General features: G+C 45.9%; 1 protein-coding gene across 2 annotated transcripts in view; it reads left to right on the top strand.

Annotated features, from left to right (window-relative positions):
* Window positions 1-281: 281 nt before the first annotated feature.
* The window catches only part of FAM184B (family with sequence similarity 184 member B), a 112,703-nt gene continuing 91,061 nt past the window's right edge, over window positions 282-21,923 (top strand). For both annotated transcript variants that reach the window (XM_088450634.1, XM_088450635.1), the window contains exon 1: window positions 282-644. In XM_088450634.1, the coding sequence (XP_088306760.1) occupies window positions 519-644 (126 nt within the window). In that variant the 5' untranslated portion in view covers window positions 282-518. The remainder of the gene's footprint in view (window positions 645-21,923) is intronic.

Below are 21,923 nucleotides of genomic sequence, written 5' to 3' on the forward strand. Positions count from 1 at the left end.
AGAAAACATGTTGTCTTAGATAGATAGATAGATAGATAGATAGATAGATAGATAGATAGATAGATAGATAGATAGATAGATAGATAGATAGATAGATAGATAGATAAAAGCTATGGACCCATTGTTGTACAACTCATTAAGATAAGGCTCATGTCATGCTATCCATCACTCTGATGCTGCATGCTGTCTATGTGAGGGAAGCAGAGTCTGTATATCAGAGTGCTTGCAGGCGAATATATCCCTGTGTCTGGCTCAGCACTAGCTCAGTCTGCTAGGAGAAATGTAATGCTGAGAAGAATTCCTGGCCTCTCCCTGCCAGCTTATAAGGAAGACAGAGCCATACAGCAGCAGCAGCAGCACATGCAGCAACCTCTCTCCAGCCTGGCTGCATTGTGAAGGATCAGGACATCTGCAGTTACAGGGAGAGGGGTGTTGGGGCTCTGACTGCCTCTCCTGTGTGGCCACTGCCTCATACACTACACTGACTGCACCCACTTGCTGCTCTACTACCCAGCAGAATGGCCTCGGGGAAAAATCACCAGCCTGGCACCTATAATGGAGCAAGATGCAGCCCACTGCTAGCAGAGGAATACACTCAGGAGCTGCATGTGAAGATGTGTAAGAAGATTGCACAGCTGACCAAGGTAGGAGATAACGCAGGCATCCCATGTGCCACACTGTAACATGCCAGCTACAAGGTGGCACAGGTCATTGAAAAATTGTTACAGGGGTAACTCCTAATACCCAAGGTAAAAATGACACTTATAACAACTATGTCTAAAAAAACATATACATATTTGTTGACAGGTTTTTATTTGACTGTCTCCCATATGCATTGTATGTATATACTGCATTTTATTCTGACTTAGATATGAATATGGAACAGGTGATAATGCACAATTAAATGTATGATATAAGAAACTTGTTGTCCTGTCCACTGGTTTGTAAATTGCCCTCTACTGGCCCCAGATATTTTGTCCCTGTTATTAGACATCCCCTGTGTGTATTTTCTGACTGGTGGAAAATGGAAAATAGCTGTCACCATAAAAAGAAATGCCATGTATTATTATTATTATAATATTATTATTAGACAGCATTTAGAATGGTGCAGTGCAGTACAATTGCATATATAAAATATCACCCCAATATTACTGTTTAATGTTATGTCAACAAGCCTCCAAATAAATTGTGATAACGGTTTAAGCAATAATTTTATGTACTACAGTATAAATTCAAAAGCAAAGACAGTATATATAATAATATACGTATATATCTAACACAGGCTGGTGTATTGCTGTGACTAATGTATATATGAACTAGACATACTTGTACGTCAACTGCTTCAGTAGGTAACAGCATAACAGGATAAGGCGCAGTGAGGTTAGGCAGCTTTCCTGAATATAGATAGTTTTGCAGTCTACATGCATTTTTGTGCCACCATTCTAGAAATAAATGGAAGATTAATAATCCACGGACATCATTACTATTCATAGTCCTGTTTCACTTGGATACTGTATACAGTATTTTACCGGACATCTTATCACCTCAAAAGAGAGGGATGCCCAAGACAGTATTTACTGTGTTCCTTTTCTTTCTGAATATCTGCAATACCTAAAGAGTACTCTGTCCCAGGGAATAATTTGTTTCAGGAACTCTTGCAGCTTACGTTATTTGCAGTGTCAGATCATTTGTAATGGTAATGAGAATTGTGTAACATATTCCTTACACATACACAGCATGTAAGAAGTCTCAGATATACAAGTAATATATTTATTTCTGTGTGAATACAGCACCCGATTTTTTTGAGTGTTGTGGGGTTTTCTATGGGGGGAGAAGGGGGGTGTTAAATAAATACCAACTTAAAGATATGCCGAATTGGGACATTCTGTGAGCTCCGCATTGATATACAGGAGTACGGTGGATGGCCACACTATATGAAGGTGTGGTCACATCATGTTAGGCTGTGCACCCCTATCTTAAAAAAACCTCCTTAAAGCCATATGTATGAGCTGCATTGCAGAGGCCATCACCAGTAGCATACCAACCAACTCTCCTGGAATTGGGACAAAAGACCTGTGGGGAGATGTACTAAGCTCTGAAAAGTGATAAAGTGGAGAGTGATAAACGACCAGCCACTCTCCAGTTTATTACTTATTAGAGCTTAGTATATCTGGCCCTATCTCTGGGACAGTGGGACAGCCCCCTCAAATTGGGACTGTCCCACCTAAATGGGCATAGTTGGCAAGTATAATTTTATCAAAAAGCTTCTCTATTATATAGAGAAACCATAAAGCTTATGTTTCCATTTGGGGGAAGGGGGTAACCAGGACCGTAGCTAGGAGTGTGCCACTGCTCAGAGTACAGGGCTCTGTGGGATCGACACCCTCCAGCCAGGATCACTGCTGCAGCAATGCCGGAGGGTCCTTTAGATGCTCCAGACAGGCACACTCAGGATGCTCCAGTCTGTGCTGCACTTAGCAATACTGCCGGCCCCACCACCTCTGCGCGATGTAATGACATTGGGCACTAAGCGGGCAGGCTGGCACAGGGCACATTTGAGCCCTGTTACGGCTCTGGGGGCAGCACTCTCTTGTTTTAATGATCATCAACTACATTTTTACATTTTATATTAAAAGTTGCTAATTAACAGCAATATATCAAAAAAGTTGTTCTAAGGTTTTCAAGTAGCTGAAACTATGCTATCTGAAACAATAGCGTCTTCGGTCATTAGGTTTCCCTGTGCATTGTAAAGCTCTCACTGGGCCGAGCTGAACACACGGTGGATGTGATTTATGCTCCAAAAAGCTACATGTAGAAATAGTGTTTTTACATCTATTTGCTGAGGTGTATGCAACACCCAGATACACTTACACCCAACCAGGTCGTGATCTCATGAAAAGTTTGTTAACATTTGTTTTATAAGCAAGGACGCATTCAATATTTGGTTTGATTTAAATGAAAAAAGAAATGTGTAATACAGCAGAATTAATATTCCATTTCCTACTCACATACAAATGAAAGTAACAAAATTAAAAGAATATTAAAATACACCCACAATATCATATAATATTTTCATTATCTTTGAAGAAAGCACCTGTGAGCTTCATATTATTCATAATCAGCCAATCAGAAGCAGATAGCTAGCGCTGGAAACCATCATCCTTGCCTCCCAACTGTCCGGATTTAGGTGACATAGTCCCGATATGAGGGTCTGCCTCTCTGCTCTGACTGGGCAGCTTTGGTTGGGAGGTATATCCTGCATCTCTGAACAACTACGAACGAGTGCCGCACTCACCTGTCATGGCATGCACACCATTCAAAGGGGGCTTTTAAGTGTGGGGAACGGGAAGGGTGGTGATCAAGTATGTCAGACAGGACCTCTGACACATGACCATGTCCCCTTCTCATGCACAAAGCGACATTCCGCACATTTGTCCTGATTCGCCATCCTAAAAACTTGGGAGGTATGATCATCATATATTTGCACCAGATCACAGGCACCCGTGATAGAAACTGCTACTAACAGGGGTAGATGCTTTTCTGTAAGGGTCTGCATCTATTCAAAATGACACAAAGACGCCCTGATTGTACTTACATTAGAACGTCCCATCCCTTCCCTGGCCCAAGTGTCAAATACATGTGGCTTATTTTGTGTGCATGCGCAGTCCAATTTTGTGAGTTTTATGCTAAGCGAATGGGCGTACATCCAATTCAGCATCAGGCCCACTGTGAGCAAGCAGGTCTAGGAACAGCTCAGATTTATACTGTCGTCGCTCAAAATAGATTCCCAATGAAAATCCTATTTTTGTCATATTGCAAATCCGTCTCAAATTCACCTGTGCATTCTTTGGAAAAGCTTTACTCAGTGAAGCCAAGTTCATGTGTGATATATATATAGAACAGTGATGAGAAAATTATATGTCACTGTACTGAAAATTAACTTGATTGTACAAATATTGTTTTGACAGAATTGTATAAATATATCTTTAAGGAACGAACTGTGCAGCATGACATTACTACTAATTGTCTTATTACCCCCTCCCCTATGGACATAACCTTTTCAGAGCATGACATTACTACTAATTGTCTTATTACCCCCTCCCCTATGGACATAACCTTTGCAGATTTTTTTTTTATTATATTTATGCTGTATGGTGTAAATAAAGGTACATTTTGGAATGTTTACATCAATGTGTTTAATGCCTTGAATTTAACACTGAGCAGCATTTTGTACAGAAAGGATTTATCTCTGTAAATGTTACACGTAGGAATATGCTAATTTTTGCTGAATGCCCACCAGGTACAATACAGTCAGGAGACAGGTCAGAGGGCATGATTCACAGGTGCCGCAATTTATTCTGTAATAGTGTACAACAGACTGAGTAAACCCTGAGACTCCCACTACTATTATCTGATCACAGTGTAAATCCGCTGGTGGTTAAGAGCACTCCACCATCAACCCCTTGCGCAGCCGTAGGATCGTGCAGTGTATCTACTTCAAATCCCTCAACAAATGGCCTCTGTGGCAGCGATGCTGCGAAAGAGAAAGACAATAAAGCCACATGCATTTACACGCCCTTGGCACTCCCAAAACACGCCCATAAGATGGCCTCTTTTTGCGTTTACTTCTGGTCACCTCCCAGAAATGCCTATGATTCGCAGTGGCCTTTTCTAATGATACCGGTTCCGTATGCAACTGCGACCTCTATCGCACAGTTAGGATCACGCGTGCGCAGGATGGGTTTGTTGGACTTTTTGCGCATTCGCAGTAGCAAAACTTCACTCAACTGCGCATATATCGGCAATGCGTCCACCTCTAAATCAGGCCCGGAGTCAGGAAACCAGCATTGTATAACATGCACCACAGAGGGAGACCTGACAGACAGACAATACTCAGGACACAAGCATTGTATAACATGCACCACAGAGGGAGACCTGACAGACAATACTCAGGCCTGGAGTCAGGAAACCAGCATTGTATAACATGCACCACAGAGGGAGACCTGACAGACAGACAATACTCAGGCCCGGAGTCAGGAAACCAGCATTGTATAACATGCACCACAGAGGGAGACCTGACAGACAGACAATACTCAGGCCCGGAGTCAGGAAACCAGCATTGTATAACATGCACCACAGAGGGAGACCTGACAGACAGACAATACTCAGGACACAAGCATTGTATAACATGCACCACAGAGGGAGACCTGGCAGACAATACTCAGGCCTGGAGTCAGGAAACCAGCATTGTATAACATGCACCACAGAGGGAGACCTGACAGACAGACAATACTCAGCCCCGGAGTCAGGAAACCAGCATTGTATAACATGCACCACAGAGGGAGACCTGACAGACAATACTCAGGCCTGGAGTCAGGAAACCAGCATTGTATAACATGCACCACAGAGGGAGACCTGACAGACAATACTCAGGCCTGGAGTCAGGAAACCAGCATTGTATAACATGCACCACAGAGGGAGACCTGACAGACAGACAATACTCAGGCCCGGAGTCAGGAAACCAGCATTGTATAACATGCACCACAGAGGGAGACCTGACAGACAGACAATACTCAGGCCCGGAGTCAGGAAACCAGCATTGTATAACATGCACCACAGAGGGAGACCTGACAGACAGACAATACTCAGGCCCGGAGTCAGGAAACCAGCATTGTATAACATGCACCACAGAGGGAGACCTGACAGACAGTCAATACTGAGGCCCGGAGTCAGGAAACCAGCATTGTATGACATGCACCACAGGGGGAGACCTGACAGACAGACAATACTCAGGGCCGGATTAAGAGCCACCTGGGCCTGGGCTTGAAAATATTCAAAGGCATATACTTAGAAGGGGAGGAGCTGTGACCAGTGCTGTGTGGGTGTGGCCAGAGCCACATAGGTCTGTACACCCCCTACAGCCCCCCTGTCTCCCTAAATACATAAAAATAGAAAATTGCATAATTTTGTTAGAAAACTATAAATACAATTTTAATACTTATGATTTATGGTTGACTGTGTGGCCAGCTGGGCAGAAGGTGATCGTCATGCTTCCATGATGATGGGCCTATATTTATCTGGAGGCCTGGAGCTAGACCTCCTACCGCCCCATTGTTAATCTGACCCTGACAATACGTAACAGACACAAACTACCCTTCAAAGAAGTACAATCAGCTTTAGGTAGAAAGTTCTCCTTCACATACTGTAACACAATCCCCAGCCAATGGGGTCTATGTACTAAGCCTTGGATAGAGATAAACTGGACGGAGATAAAGTACCAACCAATCAGCTTCTAACTGCCACTTTACAGGCTGTTTGAAACATATCAGTTAGGAGCTGATTGGTTGGTACTTTATCTTCACCCCCTTTATCTCTCTCCAAAGTTTAGTACATAGTACATAGACTCCATGCATTAAATCCTTTTAAATACGTCTATACACTTTGGGTGCAATTCAGTTATCCACAATGTGAGGTGGCTGCAGAGCCATAAAGAAGTGCGGTGCCTCCTGGCCGCTCGTATAGCTGTGGGTGAACACCCACAGCTATAGCGAGCAGCCAGGAAGATGGTCGCAATGGTCAAGACCATCTCGACCATCGGGCTTGCGACGAGACCCTTTTGGCAGGGTCTCGTTGCCGCAAGCCCTGGAGTGCTTTCGGCTCTATCAGAGCCGAAGGCACTGCCACTGAGGGCCGGCCCCAGACGGTAGGCATTCCCATGGAAGCGCCTCTGTCTGGGCAGCCACGCCCCCAGCACGCCCACCAAAGGGGGCGTGCTGTCATTCAACATCGACAGCACGCCCCCTTTGGTACGAGATCCAGAGCGACGGCTTGCCCGTCGCTATCCGGGTCCTGCGCATGCGCACGACGGACCCGGCTCCGTCGTGCGCATGCGCACTGGGCCAACATCGACCCACTTGAGAGCGCTCAGCGCCAACGACCGGGTCTGAATCAGGCCCTGAATCCAGGACAGCGATTCCTCACACCAGACATGGATAACAACATCTTCCTGTGAGTAACATCATCTCATCCTAAGTCTGCACTAATGGAATCTCTGAGGGATTTTGATGCTGCGCTTATGGGTATTTTGGAAGTGCTGAACTTGTGGTGTGAGGTGCGAATTGAGGTGTGAAGTCAGGAGAATATATGAAGAGAGTCACATATGCAGTGACATTGTTTTCTAGGATTTAAGTGTTATTAACGTGGTTGTCTATATGTTTTACTGTAATATTGAGATCTTAATGCATACACACGGTCAGATTTGTCAGATGAACGATTTGAAAGATTTTACCAATGATTTGAACGATTTCTGACTGCATTAAAATGAATGGAATCGACCAAGTCTCACTGCAAACACATCAGGGGGTAAATTTACTAAAGGTCGATTTGGCATTTTGAGTGATTTGAGGTGCGATTTTCATTCGATTTGGATTCGATTTGGCTTCGATTTTGCTTTTGGGTATTTACTAAAGGTCAAATTGAATGTAAAATCAAACTTCAAATCGAATTTTGAGTCAAATCGGCCTTAAATCGACCATCGGAAAAACATTGGTACTTTTACATAGCCCAACACACAAAACCCTTATTTACTATCATTCGAATTGAAATCGACCTCAAAATCGGACTTCAAATCGAACTTCAAATCCCCAATACAATAGACCTGCTTTATGCTTCTGATTTGAGCATGAGCAGGTCGGATTGACACAGATACATGAAGACATCAGTAAGATGCATGCATGTATTTTACTGTAAAAAGCTTAGAAAGAGTTAAATTTAGAAAAAAATTACGTGGGGTCCCCCTAAAACAGAACCAGCCCCGGACTTTTCATAGCCAGTCCTGGTTGTGTAAGTAGAGGGAAAAAATTGCGTAGGGTTCTACTGTACTAAGCACAACCAGCATTAGGCTCTGAGCCGGTCTTGTTTCTAGAATTACAGGGGAAAAAATACATAGGGTTCCCCTGTAATCTCCAGAACCAGCACCGGATCCTTTCTAGCGGAGGGCTGATGCCACAGCCAGGGGAGCCCTTTCAGAGTAAAAAGCAAATAATAAGCAAATATAGAGTTACATTTAGAAAAAAAATGATGTGAGGTCCCCCCCCCAAAATCAGAACCAGCCCCGGACTGCTGAAACCCAGGTCTGGTTGACTAAGTACAGGGAAAAAATTACGTAGGGTCTCCCTGTACTCAGTACAACCAGCACTGGGCTATGGGAAGCAGGGCTGGTTCTGGATTTACAGGGAAAAATTTGCGTAGGGTTCCCCTGTAAGATGCAGAACCAGCCCTGGACCCTTTCTAATGGGGGACTGATGCCACAGCCAGGGGAGCCCTATCACCGGGCCCCCCAGCCGCAGCATCAGCCCTGACCGTTAGTCAGCCCAGGCCAGGGATCCCTGAGGAGTTGGAGACCCCTTCAAAAAGAGGGGTCTCCCTCTCAAGGGCACCCCTAGCCTGGGCTGATAGCCTGGGGCTATCCCCACCACCCCTGGGCGGTGGGTGGCGGGTTGATTGTGTATATGTTGTGTAAAAATAGATAAAAATAAACATTGTCTTTCCAGTAGAACTGCAGGTCCCAGCAAGCCTCCCCCGCATGCTGGTACTTGAAGAACCACAAGTACCAGCATGCGGGGCATTAAGGGCCCACTGGGACTTGTAGTTCACCTGTAAATGTTGCAAGAAACACACACATCCCTTACAAAGTATAACTTTAATACATGCATACACACTCACACAATACTCACCTATATTACATCCAGTGGTCCCCTTCACCAGTAGGCATCCATATGTTAAAATAAAAAAACAAAAACCCAACAATCGCATTAAGAAGTAATCAGTCTAACCAGAATGATTACTCCTTCCCGAATAGCGCACAGACGCAGCTTCATCCTTTGAAGCTCTGTCTCTGTGCGTTCATTGGCTGAGAGAGGTCAGGCCCCGCCCGCCGCTTTATAATGCCGATATGACCACCATTGTGATGCAGAGGACGGGGCTATGATGACGCGATTCAGCACGAATCGCGTCATCGCTCCCAGACCGCCCACTTTCACGTGGGGGGGGAGCAGCGGCCATTCCGGGGGACTTGCCTACTCTTGCGGATTTTCGGGAGGCTCCCGGCAGTCCTGGTAGAGTAGGCACAGGTAATCAGGCACAGGTAATCAATACCCGCTCCCCCCCACCCCTCTTGGCACCCTGGATGCATTTAATAAACAGCCAATTTGCAAGGTTTAACTCAAAGTAAATAGTTAAATTGGTTCCCATTTTCAAGTTTACTGTTTTTCATTTCCAGGGCATCCCTCACCATCCCATAGAAAATGCACCGCCTGCACATACAGGCCCTCATTCAGAGCCGGACGCTCTGACAAGAGCACTCGCTCTGAATCAGGGCCGTCCTACCTAAAATTGGAGCGGCCTCCTGGCTGCTCGCATAGCTGTGGGTGACCACCCACAGCTTATGCGAGCGGCTAAAAAGATGGTCGCGATGGTCAAGACCATCGCGACCATCGGGCTTGCGACGAGACCCTGTGGTAGGGTCTCGCTGCCACAAGCCCAGGAGTGCTTTTGGCTTAATCAGAGCCAAAAGCACTCCCACTGACATCACTAGTGATGTCAGTGGGGCCACTAGTGATGTCAGTGACGCCTCCGTCTGGGCAGCAACGCCCCCGGCACACACATCAAAGGGGGCGTGCTGTTAATCACCATCGACAGCACGCCCCCTGTGGTGCGAGACCCATAGCGACGGCTTGGCCGTCGCTATGCGGGTCTCGCGCATGCGCACAACGGAGCTCCCTCAGCTCAGCGCTCGCGAGCGGGTCTGAATCAGGCCCACTGTACCCTGCCCCACAGTACCACCCTTTCACATTTACTGATCTACCTTGAGTTATTATTAAGGTGTCCATCCACTAGAAGACAGGCAAAAGACTGGACGATTTCGACATTGTAATCGTGCAGTCGTTTCTGTGATGAGCCTACACTATGCGAGCAGTTGTTCAGTGTAGGCACAATCAATCATCTGAAAACATGCTGAACCTGACGTTATTATCAGGTTGTCCAGCATGTTTGCCCGATGATATATGTCTAAACGACCAGCGAGAGCGCGCATCGCTGGTCGTTTTAGACATTTTTTAAACGATCTGCAAACGATTTTTAAACGATTATCAAACGATCGAACGATCATGATACCGTTATTGTTCAATCGCTCATTTTAATCGTCTAGTGGATAGGCACCATTAGACCTGGCAAATCGGTTGCGCCCTACAGTTTTATTTCCCATAAATGTATAAGTAAAAAAACAAACACAATAAAGTAGAAATAACTCCACATATTTGTAAAGCTAATGAAGTCCACTTGATATTCATGTTTTATAAAAATGACATACATTGATGTTGTTAATATTTTTATAGTTTTTTTGGATGAATTCAATTATATATATGGTAAACTTTATATTTTATACCTATTTCTTATGCATTTTTGTACAATGATTAGGTACATGCAGCATATATCATTGGTAATGGCTTATTGTCACACTTTTATGCAAACTTTATTTTTGACTTGGATTTCTTGTAATTAATTCTGTTTGTCTGTGTCTTGTGACAGTATTTTGTCTCCAGTGAGAGATTTTATACATTGCTCCTGACATACATTGACTTTTCTGTAGTTTTATTCAGCCCTGGAGCTTTCATTAACAATAACAATAAATAAGTGACAGCGTATTTGTATGGAATCTCAGTTTTATATACACTTCAGAAACGAGCCTGGAATAATAAGTATAATGAGTGGCTTGAAGGCAGACATTGCTGGTAAGCTTTGTATAATTAATGGAAAGGAGTAGTGTGTATTATATCACTACTCCAGTACTGACCGACTACAATGTAATATTTCAGTTCCCAGTTGTGATTTCTTAGAAAAAGTTTCTAAACTACAATTGTGATAAAATCAATTTGAAAATATATTTTTCAGAATAAATAGAAAGGTTTATTGTCTGGGTAGTATTTGTGGAATCATAGACGGTATGCTTAGCTTTGGGGCAAATTTACTAAGCTTGTAAAAAGCACGCCTGTCTTTGGCCCTCATTCAGAGCCGGACGCTATTTGCGGTCGTTCGTTTAAAAACAAGGGGTGGCTATTCAAATGATCCGTACGCACATTGCAGTCTGTTCACACCTCTAAGTCTGAACGAACGAGCAAAACATACGCTCGTTTATTTGTTAAAAACGCCCCCTGGCCGCTCGCACCATACGTCATGTCCGCTATTTATTAGATTAATCGAGTACATCGACCAGCGTATGAACTGCTCGCTATTCTTGTGGTTGGTGTTTGCTACCACAAATTTGCGAGCAGTTCTGGCTATAAAATAACCCAGTGACGTGGTCAATGACGCTGCTGTTTTAAATATACACACCCATAAAACGCCCGTTTTGACCTTTAAGCACGCCTGCGTTCGGATCTCCACTCCCCATTTTCAAGCACCTTCCCCTGTTACCACCCACATACGCCTCATTCTGTCACTCAAAATAGCAGGCCCTCGCTATATTGCGTACCAACGATTTTCGGCCGCACTGACTGGTTCGCGCATGCGTACTAAAAACCGTACGCATGCGCAGATGTGCAAACATCGCTCGGAACGAGCGTACTGCCGCTAACGAGCGGCTCTGAATGAGGGCCTTTGTATTTTATATTATCGTTCCTTTAAATCCAGGAGCTGCGACAGCTTAGAAAAGTACCAAGTTGTAATTTACCCCTTTGTCATACATGCCTACTCTCCCGAAAGTTGCGGGTGGCTCCCGATTTTTCGGGTAAACCCCCACACCCCCAGAGGAGTAGGCATGTCTCCCGCATCGCGCCCACTTCCTAGTGAAGTGGGCAGGATGTGGATATTTTACAGGAATTTTTCGGGTCCACGAGTAGGGGACGGGGCTAAAATAAAGCGAATCACTTCATTTAGCCCCTCCCCCTATTCGCTGGCCCGTGAATCGCGGCCTTTTCCGCAAAGATGTCAACAGACTCTCTGGGCTTCTCAAAGGGAGGAGGTTTATAAAGTCGGCAAGTATGCCCTTTGTCTTATGCAACCCCCAAAAAATACACAAGACTAATAGGCATTCCATCCTATTGCTACCACTTTCATCCACGGTAGGTGCAGGAGTTAGATGCTGATGCTAAAAGTAAAGCTGGCCACGCACTAGACCAACTTACATCCAACCAGCCAACTTGTTGATTGGTTGGAATGAAAATCTGGTAACGTATGGGAGTAAATGATGATCAGCAATTTGCTCCTAAATGACAGAAAACAGATGAAAATGGTCGTCAGACAAGTTTGTTAAATGTTTGATCTAAACTATCTGTTCAAACAACAGTTTTGGTCCATTTTCCAGCATTTGGGAGAAAATTGCTAATTGTATTCCTTACCAGATTTTTATTCCAACCAATCAACTAGTTGGCTGGTTGGACAGATAATCTTTAGATGTGTGGCCAGCTTAAGAGATGGGAAAATATTACAGGAATTCCGTGGGTGCTATACCACTCTTTTCCTAAATACTTACGGGTCTGTTGATGATGCCACGGACGCCGGAGCTATTCATCATTGTGGAGACCTGATCCGAAAATCAGCTGCCCCTCGCGATGTGGGCCCCCCCTGGACCGCACCACACACCCTGCACCCATTATAAATTCGCCCCTGCCTATATTCTCCCCCTTCTCCCCTCATCTGTATGTGCTGCCCCCTTTTGCATTCTTTGTACTGTTCCCTCGCTTCCACCCCAGTCTCTTTGGGGTCTATCTGAGTTAATGCCACTCCTGCTTCGCCTGCTAGCGCTGTGAAGCAGGAGCTGGCTAACGCAGCAGTTACTAATAATAGACCAGCTGTGGAGGGTGAACGTTAAGTCAGCCCCTTGGCGGTAACAGCTGAGACTCCCTTTCCCCTGACGGCCCTGTGTTACTCACCATCTCCGGGCTCCGGCTGGCAGCAGCAGCAGTGACTTTTTTTTTTTTTCAACAAACTTTATTTAAAAATGGCCAACCTGACACAGCTCAAGTCCTGCTTCTCCAGTGATGAGAAGCAGATACCGGCAGCTACAGGAGGCGATATCAGCGCTGGAAAAGACACCCGACGGTAAGTGACATCTCCTCTTAGTAATACCTGGGACACTTAGCGCTGCCATAGGTGTTTATGGCAGCGCTAAGTGCCCAAGGAGCAGTGCGATATTGTAGATTGCACTTAGCGCTGGCAGGCTGCAGGCAGAGAAAATCCCTTTAGTACATACTGAGAAGCGCTATGTACAGGGATTTTCTCTGCCTTTAGCGTTTTTCCTCCTTTTCTCCCCTTAGTAACTAGACCCCTATGTGTTTTTACACAAATGCACCCCTCCACCCCCCCACACACCTTAACATGGCTCATGAATGCGTCTCCAGCCGTGTTTGACTTCTGCACTGCGGCCCCCTTCAGTCCTCTGCAGTGGAGTACTGACGTTCATATATCCTGCTAGCCACGTGTTCCAGGCACCCGAAACAGGTACCACATCAACAGTGAAGGGGCATCAATTAGACAGCAATTTTCAGTTCCTTGGTGAACACTTTCTGCACCCCCCTGCCTATGCCATTCCCTATGAAGGATATTGACTGGCACTGAATGCATCAAGGTCATGTGACATCTGTATCATCTGTCCAGCAGGAGCATACAGGCCCTTATAGTGGGTAGCAGGGATTAGGCTAATGATGCAGTTCATGCAGCATTTTTCATTAGATTTTCATTTTTTGTAACCTCTCCAGCAAACATTTATCCATGACTTTGCTGGTGAAAATGTAGATGCTGCAATATTTAACATTAATATAATGTATACTCTTAGAGTTTCTGCCAGGGTGCTTCTTCATAGCCCTTGCTACCAAAGCGAGCATAGGCATTAAGGATTCTGCAGCACTCTGAATTGCTTTTATGGAAGAATGGAATCAACATCTCAGATTTTATTACCTTGTCATGGTGCCAAATTAGGGTCTGGCCAAATACTGAAAGCTCATTAATGGCTTCAACCTACTGCCAAAGCAGATCTGTATGATTTGTATCCTGCTGCAAAGCATATGACAAATTTCCATACGTTTGCTAAAGAAAAATAACTTTGAGAGGACAACATTATTTGTCAGACGTACTCAATTGGTCATCTATCTGCTCACCATTTGCCTACAAAGTATGCACCAAACCCATGCTCCCTGCTGCATCTTTTGTCCTATCAATCAGGGATGTGCAGTCGGGGGAGGCAGAGCCTCCCCTGTCATACTCCTTCCCCTGTCATACTCCCTGTCATGCTCCAGAGTTTTGATATAAAAACTGTGTTTTTATACATGTGTGCTTCCCCAGCCATTGACCTCACCACACGTCACTGCTATCATTATGGACTATCCATTATATTCTGCCAAGCAATACAGCACACTCATATACTTCATCTCTTTGTAGTCTAATAAATGATGTGGGCTTCTTACCCTGCCAATATGTCGATGGGCATAATTCTTCCTGCAAATTCCCAATAATTACTAGATTTGCTTAAGTGTAGCTGTATTTATGCCTAGCAAAGCGCAAATCATGCCTCAAACTATGTCATTTCTATTTTGGGATAGTGTCATCTCAAGTCCCCAGGCACCCTCACAATATGCTGACATAGTGTTTCTTTGTCACCACAAATTGTGGTTGTTAAATAGAAAACCATTCAAATAATGACGTACACCATTATTACCAAATTCTAACTTGAGCACCCACTCTAAGGAATATGGGCCTGATTCAGAGCCGCTCGTAAGCGGCCTCTCGTTCGTTCCGAGCGATGTTTGCCCAACTGCGCATGCATACGGATCGTAATACGCATGCGCGAACCAGTCAGTGCGGCCGAAAATCGTTTGTTCACTAAATAGCGAATGCCTGCTATTTTGAGTGACAGGAGGAGGCGTATGTGGGTAGTAACGGGAAGGTGCTTGAAAACGGGGAGTGGAGATCCGAACGCAGGCGTGCTTAAAGGTCAAAACGGGCGTTTTATGGGTGTGCATAATTAATACAGCAGCGTCATTGACCACGTCACTGGGTTATTTTATAGTCAGTACTGCTCGCATGATTGCGGTAGGAAAAACCAACCACAAGAATAGCAAGCAGTTCATACGCTGGTCGATGTACTCGATTAATCTAATAAATAGCGGACATGACGTAGGATGCGAGCGGCCAGGGGGCGTAGTTTCCAAAAAAACGACCGCAAGTTTTGTTCACTCGTTCAGACCTAGAGGCGTGAACAGACCGCAAAGAGCGAACGGTTCATTTGAATAGCCACCCCTTTTTTCAGAACGAACGACCGCAAATAGCGTCCGGCTCTGAATCAGGCCCTATATGTACTAAAATGCGAGTTTTTAGACGTGGAGATGTTGCCCATAGCAACCAATCAGATTCTACTTAACATTTATCTAGCACTTTGTAGAAGATAATAGATAAAATCTAATTGGTTGCTATGGGCAACATTTCCACTTCCAAAAACCTGCACTTTAGTAAATATACCCCAAAGAAGGAACTAAGAAGGGCTGATTCTCAGTAAGGAGCAAAGCAGAAAAAAGCAGTAACTTTGCAACTCGACAAACTATGATGCACAATACAAGGGGTACAAATACATTTATTTCTGTTTGCTTTGCATGGTAAATACTGACTGTATTTGCATTTAGCCCACAAGTGCTGGGCTGCCCCTCTCTCTGCATATTTTACATCTACCCTTCCTGCAGTCTGGGCCTGATTCAGAGCCGCTCGTAAGCGGCCGCTCGTTCGCTCCGAGCGATGTTCGCACATCTGCGCATGCGTATGGGTTGTAATACGCATGCGCGAACCAGTCAATGCGGTCGGAAATTGTGTGCTCGCAAAATAGCGAATGCCTGCTAATTTGAGTGACAGAATGAGGCGTTTGTGGGTGGTAACGGGAAGGTGCTTGAAAACGGGGAGTGGTGATCCGAACGCAGACGTTCCAAACGGTCAAAACGGGCGTTTTAAGGGTGTGCATAATTAACAAAGCAGCGTCGTCGACCACGTCACTTGGTTGTCTTTTAGCCTGAACTGCTCGCATGATTGCGGTAGGAAAATGCTACATCAAGCACTGCGAGCAGTTCATACGCCTTTCGATGTACTCGATTAATCTAATAAATAGCGGAGATGACGTAGGATGCGGGCGGCCAGAGGGCGTTTTTTTAAAAATAGCGAGCGCATGTTTCGTTCGCTCGTTCAGACATAGAGGCGTCAACTGACCACAGAGAGCGAGCGCTCTAATTAAATATCCGGCCCCTTTTTCTGAACGAGCGAGCGCAAATAGGTTCCAGCTCTGAATCAGGCCCTCAGTCCCTTAATATCTCCAATAATCTACAAGAATAAGGCTGGGTACACACCTGCATGATATCAGCCCGATTAGGCCGATATAGCCAAATTGGAACGACAAATCAGGCATATTGTGCAGTGTGTATGCCCGACATGCGCGGTCGCATGCGATATTGTGTGATTGGCCGCGCAGCACGGCCAATCACCTGATATTGCATGCGGCACCATACATATTAATGAAGGACGGAACAAGTGATCATTCCGTCATTCATTTAGTCGTGCAGTGTGTACCGGCAATCATGCGATGTCCAGGGTGAAGGCAAATTGCCCTGAACATCGGCACGATTGCCGGTCGTTTTGGTGTGTACCCACCCTTAGTGCTGGCCGTAGGCAAGCATCTGTCCACACAGTATTGCCATTTACATTTGCAACTAAGCAAGTGAAAACAGAAAGGGTATATAGAAAGTAATTTAAATGCTGCTTCTTATGGGCCATTGCCATTAGTGAACATTCCACATCTTCTGACTTATTGTTATCAAAGAAAGTATACACACTATCTGGCATATTTCAGGATCTATTGCATCATTAACAGACCTCCAGTATGAAAAGTGGCGGTGATAGATACCCTCAAATCGAGCAGCCCTGAAGCTGCACTTCTGGCCACAGGGGGCCATTCACCCTGCTAGTCAGATACAGAGACCATGCGGCAGTGAAGATTCTGGGCCTGATTCAGAGCCGAACGCTCTGACCAGAGCGCTCGCTCTGAATCAGTGCCCTCCTCCCTGAAAATGGAGCGAGCGGCCAAAAAGATGGTCAAGACCATCGCGACCATCGGGCTTGCGACGAGACCCTTGTGGTAGGGTCTCGTTGCCGCAAGCCCTGTAGTGATTTTGGCTCTATCAGAGCCAAAATCACTCCCACTGACATCACTAGTGATGTCAGTGGGGCCGGACTCAGACGGTAGGCGTTCCCATCGGAACACCTCCGTCTGGCAACCACGCCCCTGGCACGCCCACTAAAGGGGGCGTGCTGTCAGTCACCATCGACAGCATGCCCCCTTTAGTGCGAGACCCATAACGACGGCTTGGCCGTCGTTATTCGGGTCTCGCACATGCGCACGACGGAGCTCCCTCCGTCGTGCGCATGCGCATTGGGGGAACATCGACCCACTTGCGAGCGTCCTGCGCTCGCGAGCGGGTCTGAATGACCCCCTCTGTCCCCGGGGCCCCTCGCCCTATATGACGGCACCCCTCCCTTCGGCAATGACTTTAGACAACTGAACAAAGGCCCTCATTCAGAGCCGGACGCTCTGAGCAGAGCGCTCGCTCTGAATGAGGGCCGTCCTCCATAAAAATGGAGCATCCTCCTGGACGCTCGTATAGCTGTGGGTCACCACCCACAGCACATACGAGCGTGCAGGATGATGGTCGCGATGGTCTTGGCCATCGCGACCATCGCCAGTGCGACCAGAAGCCTGTGGTCGGGGTTTTCGACCACAAGCCCTGGAGTGATTTTGGCTCTATCAGAGCCAAAATCACTCCCACTGACATCACTAGTGATGTCAGTGGGGCCGGCTTCTGACGGTAGGCGTTCCCTTGGGAACGCCTCTGTCTGGCAGGCACGCCCACCAAAGGGGGCGTGCTGTCAATCAACATCGACAGCACGCCCCCTTTGATCAGACACAACGAGCGAGGGAAAGTCCTTCGCTCGTCGCGTCTGGCGCTTGTGCACGACGGAGCTCCCTCCGTCGTGCGCATGCGCAGTGCACACCATCGACCCACTTGCGAGCGGACAGCCGCTTGCGAGTGGGTCTGAATGAGGCCCAAAGTCTCTAAATTTGACATTTCCTGCCAGTACCCTTTTGTGAGGTCTAAGTCTAATAGTGCATTGTTGGTACCTGAGGGCTCTAGTGTAAAGTCTTACCATTTGGGCTACATGGAGCACCCACTACGTGTCAAAGAATTATGGTTAAACAACTGAAGCCCCATAATGCATATGCGGCTGATCATTTCAATGATATCCACCCAGGATTGGGAATTAGACTTACCCAAGGTATAGTCAGTATTGACGTCTTTGAGGACATATGGCCTTACTACCTATCCTGAAATGTGTACTTTGGCCATGCAAGAAGAAATATATATCTGGGATATGTGATTGGATGTGGGAAGGTCAAACCCTAGATAGACAATGTTTAGGCCGAAAATAACTGGAGGAAGTCTCAACTAAGGTCTGTCAGGTTGCGGCCTAGGATCGGCCGTTACTCACTTCAGTGCCGTCTTCCCCTGACCTCTCGAGCAGTCAGACGCCAGGCGCTGCGGCAAGTGACGCGCTGAGGATTATGCCTGTCTGCTAGGACATCCATGTGCTGCTAAATGTGATTTGGTTTCTGCGGTTACCGTCATGGACGCAGCCATGACAGTCTACATCACATGATTAGCCCTTTACCCAATGGTAACATTGGTTGCTGTCAGCTGACACTGTCCTCCAATGGACTGTTACCTTAGGATATTTATCCGGGCTCTAGACAACAGGAAGTTGCCTTTACAATGTCATTACTTCCAGTGAATACTTGCTGTTGCAGCGTTCCAGGTTCCAAGCTCCGTTCATCCAGTGATATCCTCTTAGTGTTAATCTACAGTGTGTGTACTCAGTACTTCATCCAAGTACCACCTCTTAAGTGTCATTCTCCTGTGCCAGTTCTGCGTCTGATCCACAGTGTGTATTACAAATAGAAAAAGTACCTGGGCGCTTATTGAGTGGATATCACAGCCTAATATATCACAGCTGATTGGGTTAGTCAATCCCAATAATCAATAAACATAAAAAGAGAAAAAGCAGCTGGAAAATCAGGTTGTGTAAACAATGTAACAGGTTCGATAATTTTAAACAGTGTTTATTATCAAATATTTAAAATATATCAGAACATAAGTTCTTATGCCTCTAGTATTGCATATAATATAAAATTAACATTAAAACAAAAATTGTTGCAGAGTTTGAACATATAGTCAGTACGTTATTGGAGTACCATCTCATAAGTGTCATTCTCCTGTGCCAGTTCTGCGTCTGGATCCACAGTGTGTATACTCAGTACGTTATTGGAGTACCATCTCATAAGTGTCATTCTCCTGTGCCAGTTCTGCGTCTGGATCCACAGTGTGTATACTCAGTACGTTATTGGAGTACCATCTCATAAGTGTCATTCTCCTGTGCCAGTTCTGAGTCTGGAACCACAGTGTGCGTACTCTGTACGTCATCCAAGTACAATCTCCTAGTGTCATCCTCCTTTGCCAGTTCTGCGTCTGGATTCACAGTGTATGTACTCAGTACGTCACTCAAGTGAAAACTCCCAGTATCCTTCTGTGCTTTCCCTGCAGTTGTGTTCTTCCGTTTCCCACTTCTACCGGATACCTGACCAAAGGGCAGCGACCTGCTTACTGGGTGCAGCTTAAACCCAAATCCCAATTGGAGGGGTCACTGGTGAATACCACCCAGTAACTTAGACTCCGCGCCTTTGGTCAGGTCTAGCCAACATCCAGTATTTGTGGATGAGGAAGGCATACATCCAGGCCCCTCTCCTCCAGTTCCTTTCCCAACCTGGGACCCCAACTTCCAATCCCTTAGTAGGGGATCTCCATAGCCCAAACGTGACAAGGTATTTCCTTTCTTGGTAGGTTACCACCACTGCGTTGTGGAGAGCTTTACCACTCAGACTGCTCCTCTTACTGAATTACATAAGAAAATCTGTCCAGACAAACTAATCTGGTCTATATTGGCAGATGCTTTTTCTGTGCTGCTACAGACCTCTCAGTCTGACTGCGGCCCATAATTCCAGCATGCACTGAATCTCATTGTGTAAGCCAAATACATGTGTGGTCGAGCCTAAATTGAGATATATTTCTTATATGATTATAAAATGTAAAAATATATCTAAAAATTTTAAAAACATGGATATTGAACAGAGTGAACTGCTGTCCCCCCAAGGGGGGTGCAAGCTGAAAAGGGGCGAAAAGTGACCTGTTTGAGGGCCCATACAGCACTTTTCGCAATCGCGCCCAGCACTTTGGCTAAATCGAACCACTATGGGCACGATCAGCGTGAAAATCTGCAACAATTGAATAGCGCCTCGCAATCTCCCGTCACTTTAGACGGGAGATCGGGCGCACTATAACAATTGAATACCGCCCTAAGGTTGAACCAAATTTCAATGTGCCCCCTGGTCAATCTATAGTAGTTTATGTGTAAATAGAACAATATGTATTAATGTATGCATTACTGTATGAATAATCAATGATGTTTTAGATTGTTCTGCGTGCCAGTGCGGGGACATGGCTGGAGATTTCTAGGAGCCTCTTGTGCTAGAAGAGCAGAGTGGCACGCGCTGAAGGCAGAAGGTGAGCAGCCGGTGGAGATCCTATATAGAGTGCTTGCCGAGAAGACTGTTGGTTCTTACCTGACAGCAGGGCCATAACTAGGGATGTGTGAGCGGTGCCGCTGCACAGAGCCCTGTAGGTGGCACCGTCACTGCCCCCTGCATCAGCTAGAATCACTGCTGCAGTGCAGCCTGGAGGATCTTTGGACACTCCAGTCATGCACACTGCAGTGTGAACAGCCCCCCAGAACATCATAAGGATGCTCTGGGCAGTGCTATAATTCCAGATGCTGGTGGCCCCATCCCCTTAGCATGACATCATGCGCTCAGGGGGCATGGGCAGCACGGGGCGCAATGAAGGTGGTACTGAACCAACAGCGCATGTATGTCAGGTTGTGAGTAACAGTTGTCCCCACTGAAACCCCCTTTGAGCTTGGCAACCCTAATTAGCCCCTCACTGAGGAATAGACAGTTAATGTAGAAGGATATCCGACCCTAAGCAGGAACATTATAGAAACAGATGCAGATTTACCTCACTGCCTGGACACATATAATGCCTGCCACTGACTACATATAACCAACCTCCTCAATAGATATATAGACATAGGATAGGTAGTTAGGCATAACCTAGCTACTGCTGAAATATCACAGAACCTGTAAGGAGTAGAGGAAAAAGTCTGACATCTAGGAAGTGGAGAAATGCGTTCAAACCCCGAAATGTGGGTTTGACCACATTTCTCATATGCACTAAACCCTGGAGTGCAATGCACTCTGGGACTTGCTTGCGGTGGGTAACGCCATCTTCCTGATGGCGTTAAACATAGAAACCTATGCTCTTCTTTCCGCAGAGTGCTGATAGAGGGATCCAATCGGATCCCTCCAGCACCCCCTGGGGCACACGCGTCCTTCTGTACATGCACAGAGAGACGCCGGAGGGGGTTCTGGGTCATAGACCCGGAAGTCCCTCCATTGCAAGAGCGGTCCTTTGCGGGGATCTTCATGCATACCGGCGTTACCAATGCTGGCATACATGCGATGACTGGCGGAATGCATCGCGAGTGCAATGCATCATGCATCCCGCCCCTAATGTACAGTGGGGACTGAGTGGCAACATAAAAGGAACAAATGAAGTATACCCCTAACAAGCCTGGGTTTGCACAGTACAAGCAATATCACCCAAACATTTATAAAGTGACAATTAAGGGTAAAATATCATTACCATGGTAATGGACTATTTATGGAGTTA

This window comes from Taudactylus pleione, unplaced genomic scaffold (assembly GCF_031769625.1).
Source record: "Taudactylus pleione unplaced genomic scaffold, aTauple2 ptg000520l, whole genome shotgun sequence".
NCBI classification, from domain to species: Eukaryota; Metazoa; Chordata; class Amphibia; order Anura; family Myobatrachidae; genus Taudactylus; species Taudactylus pleione.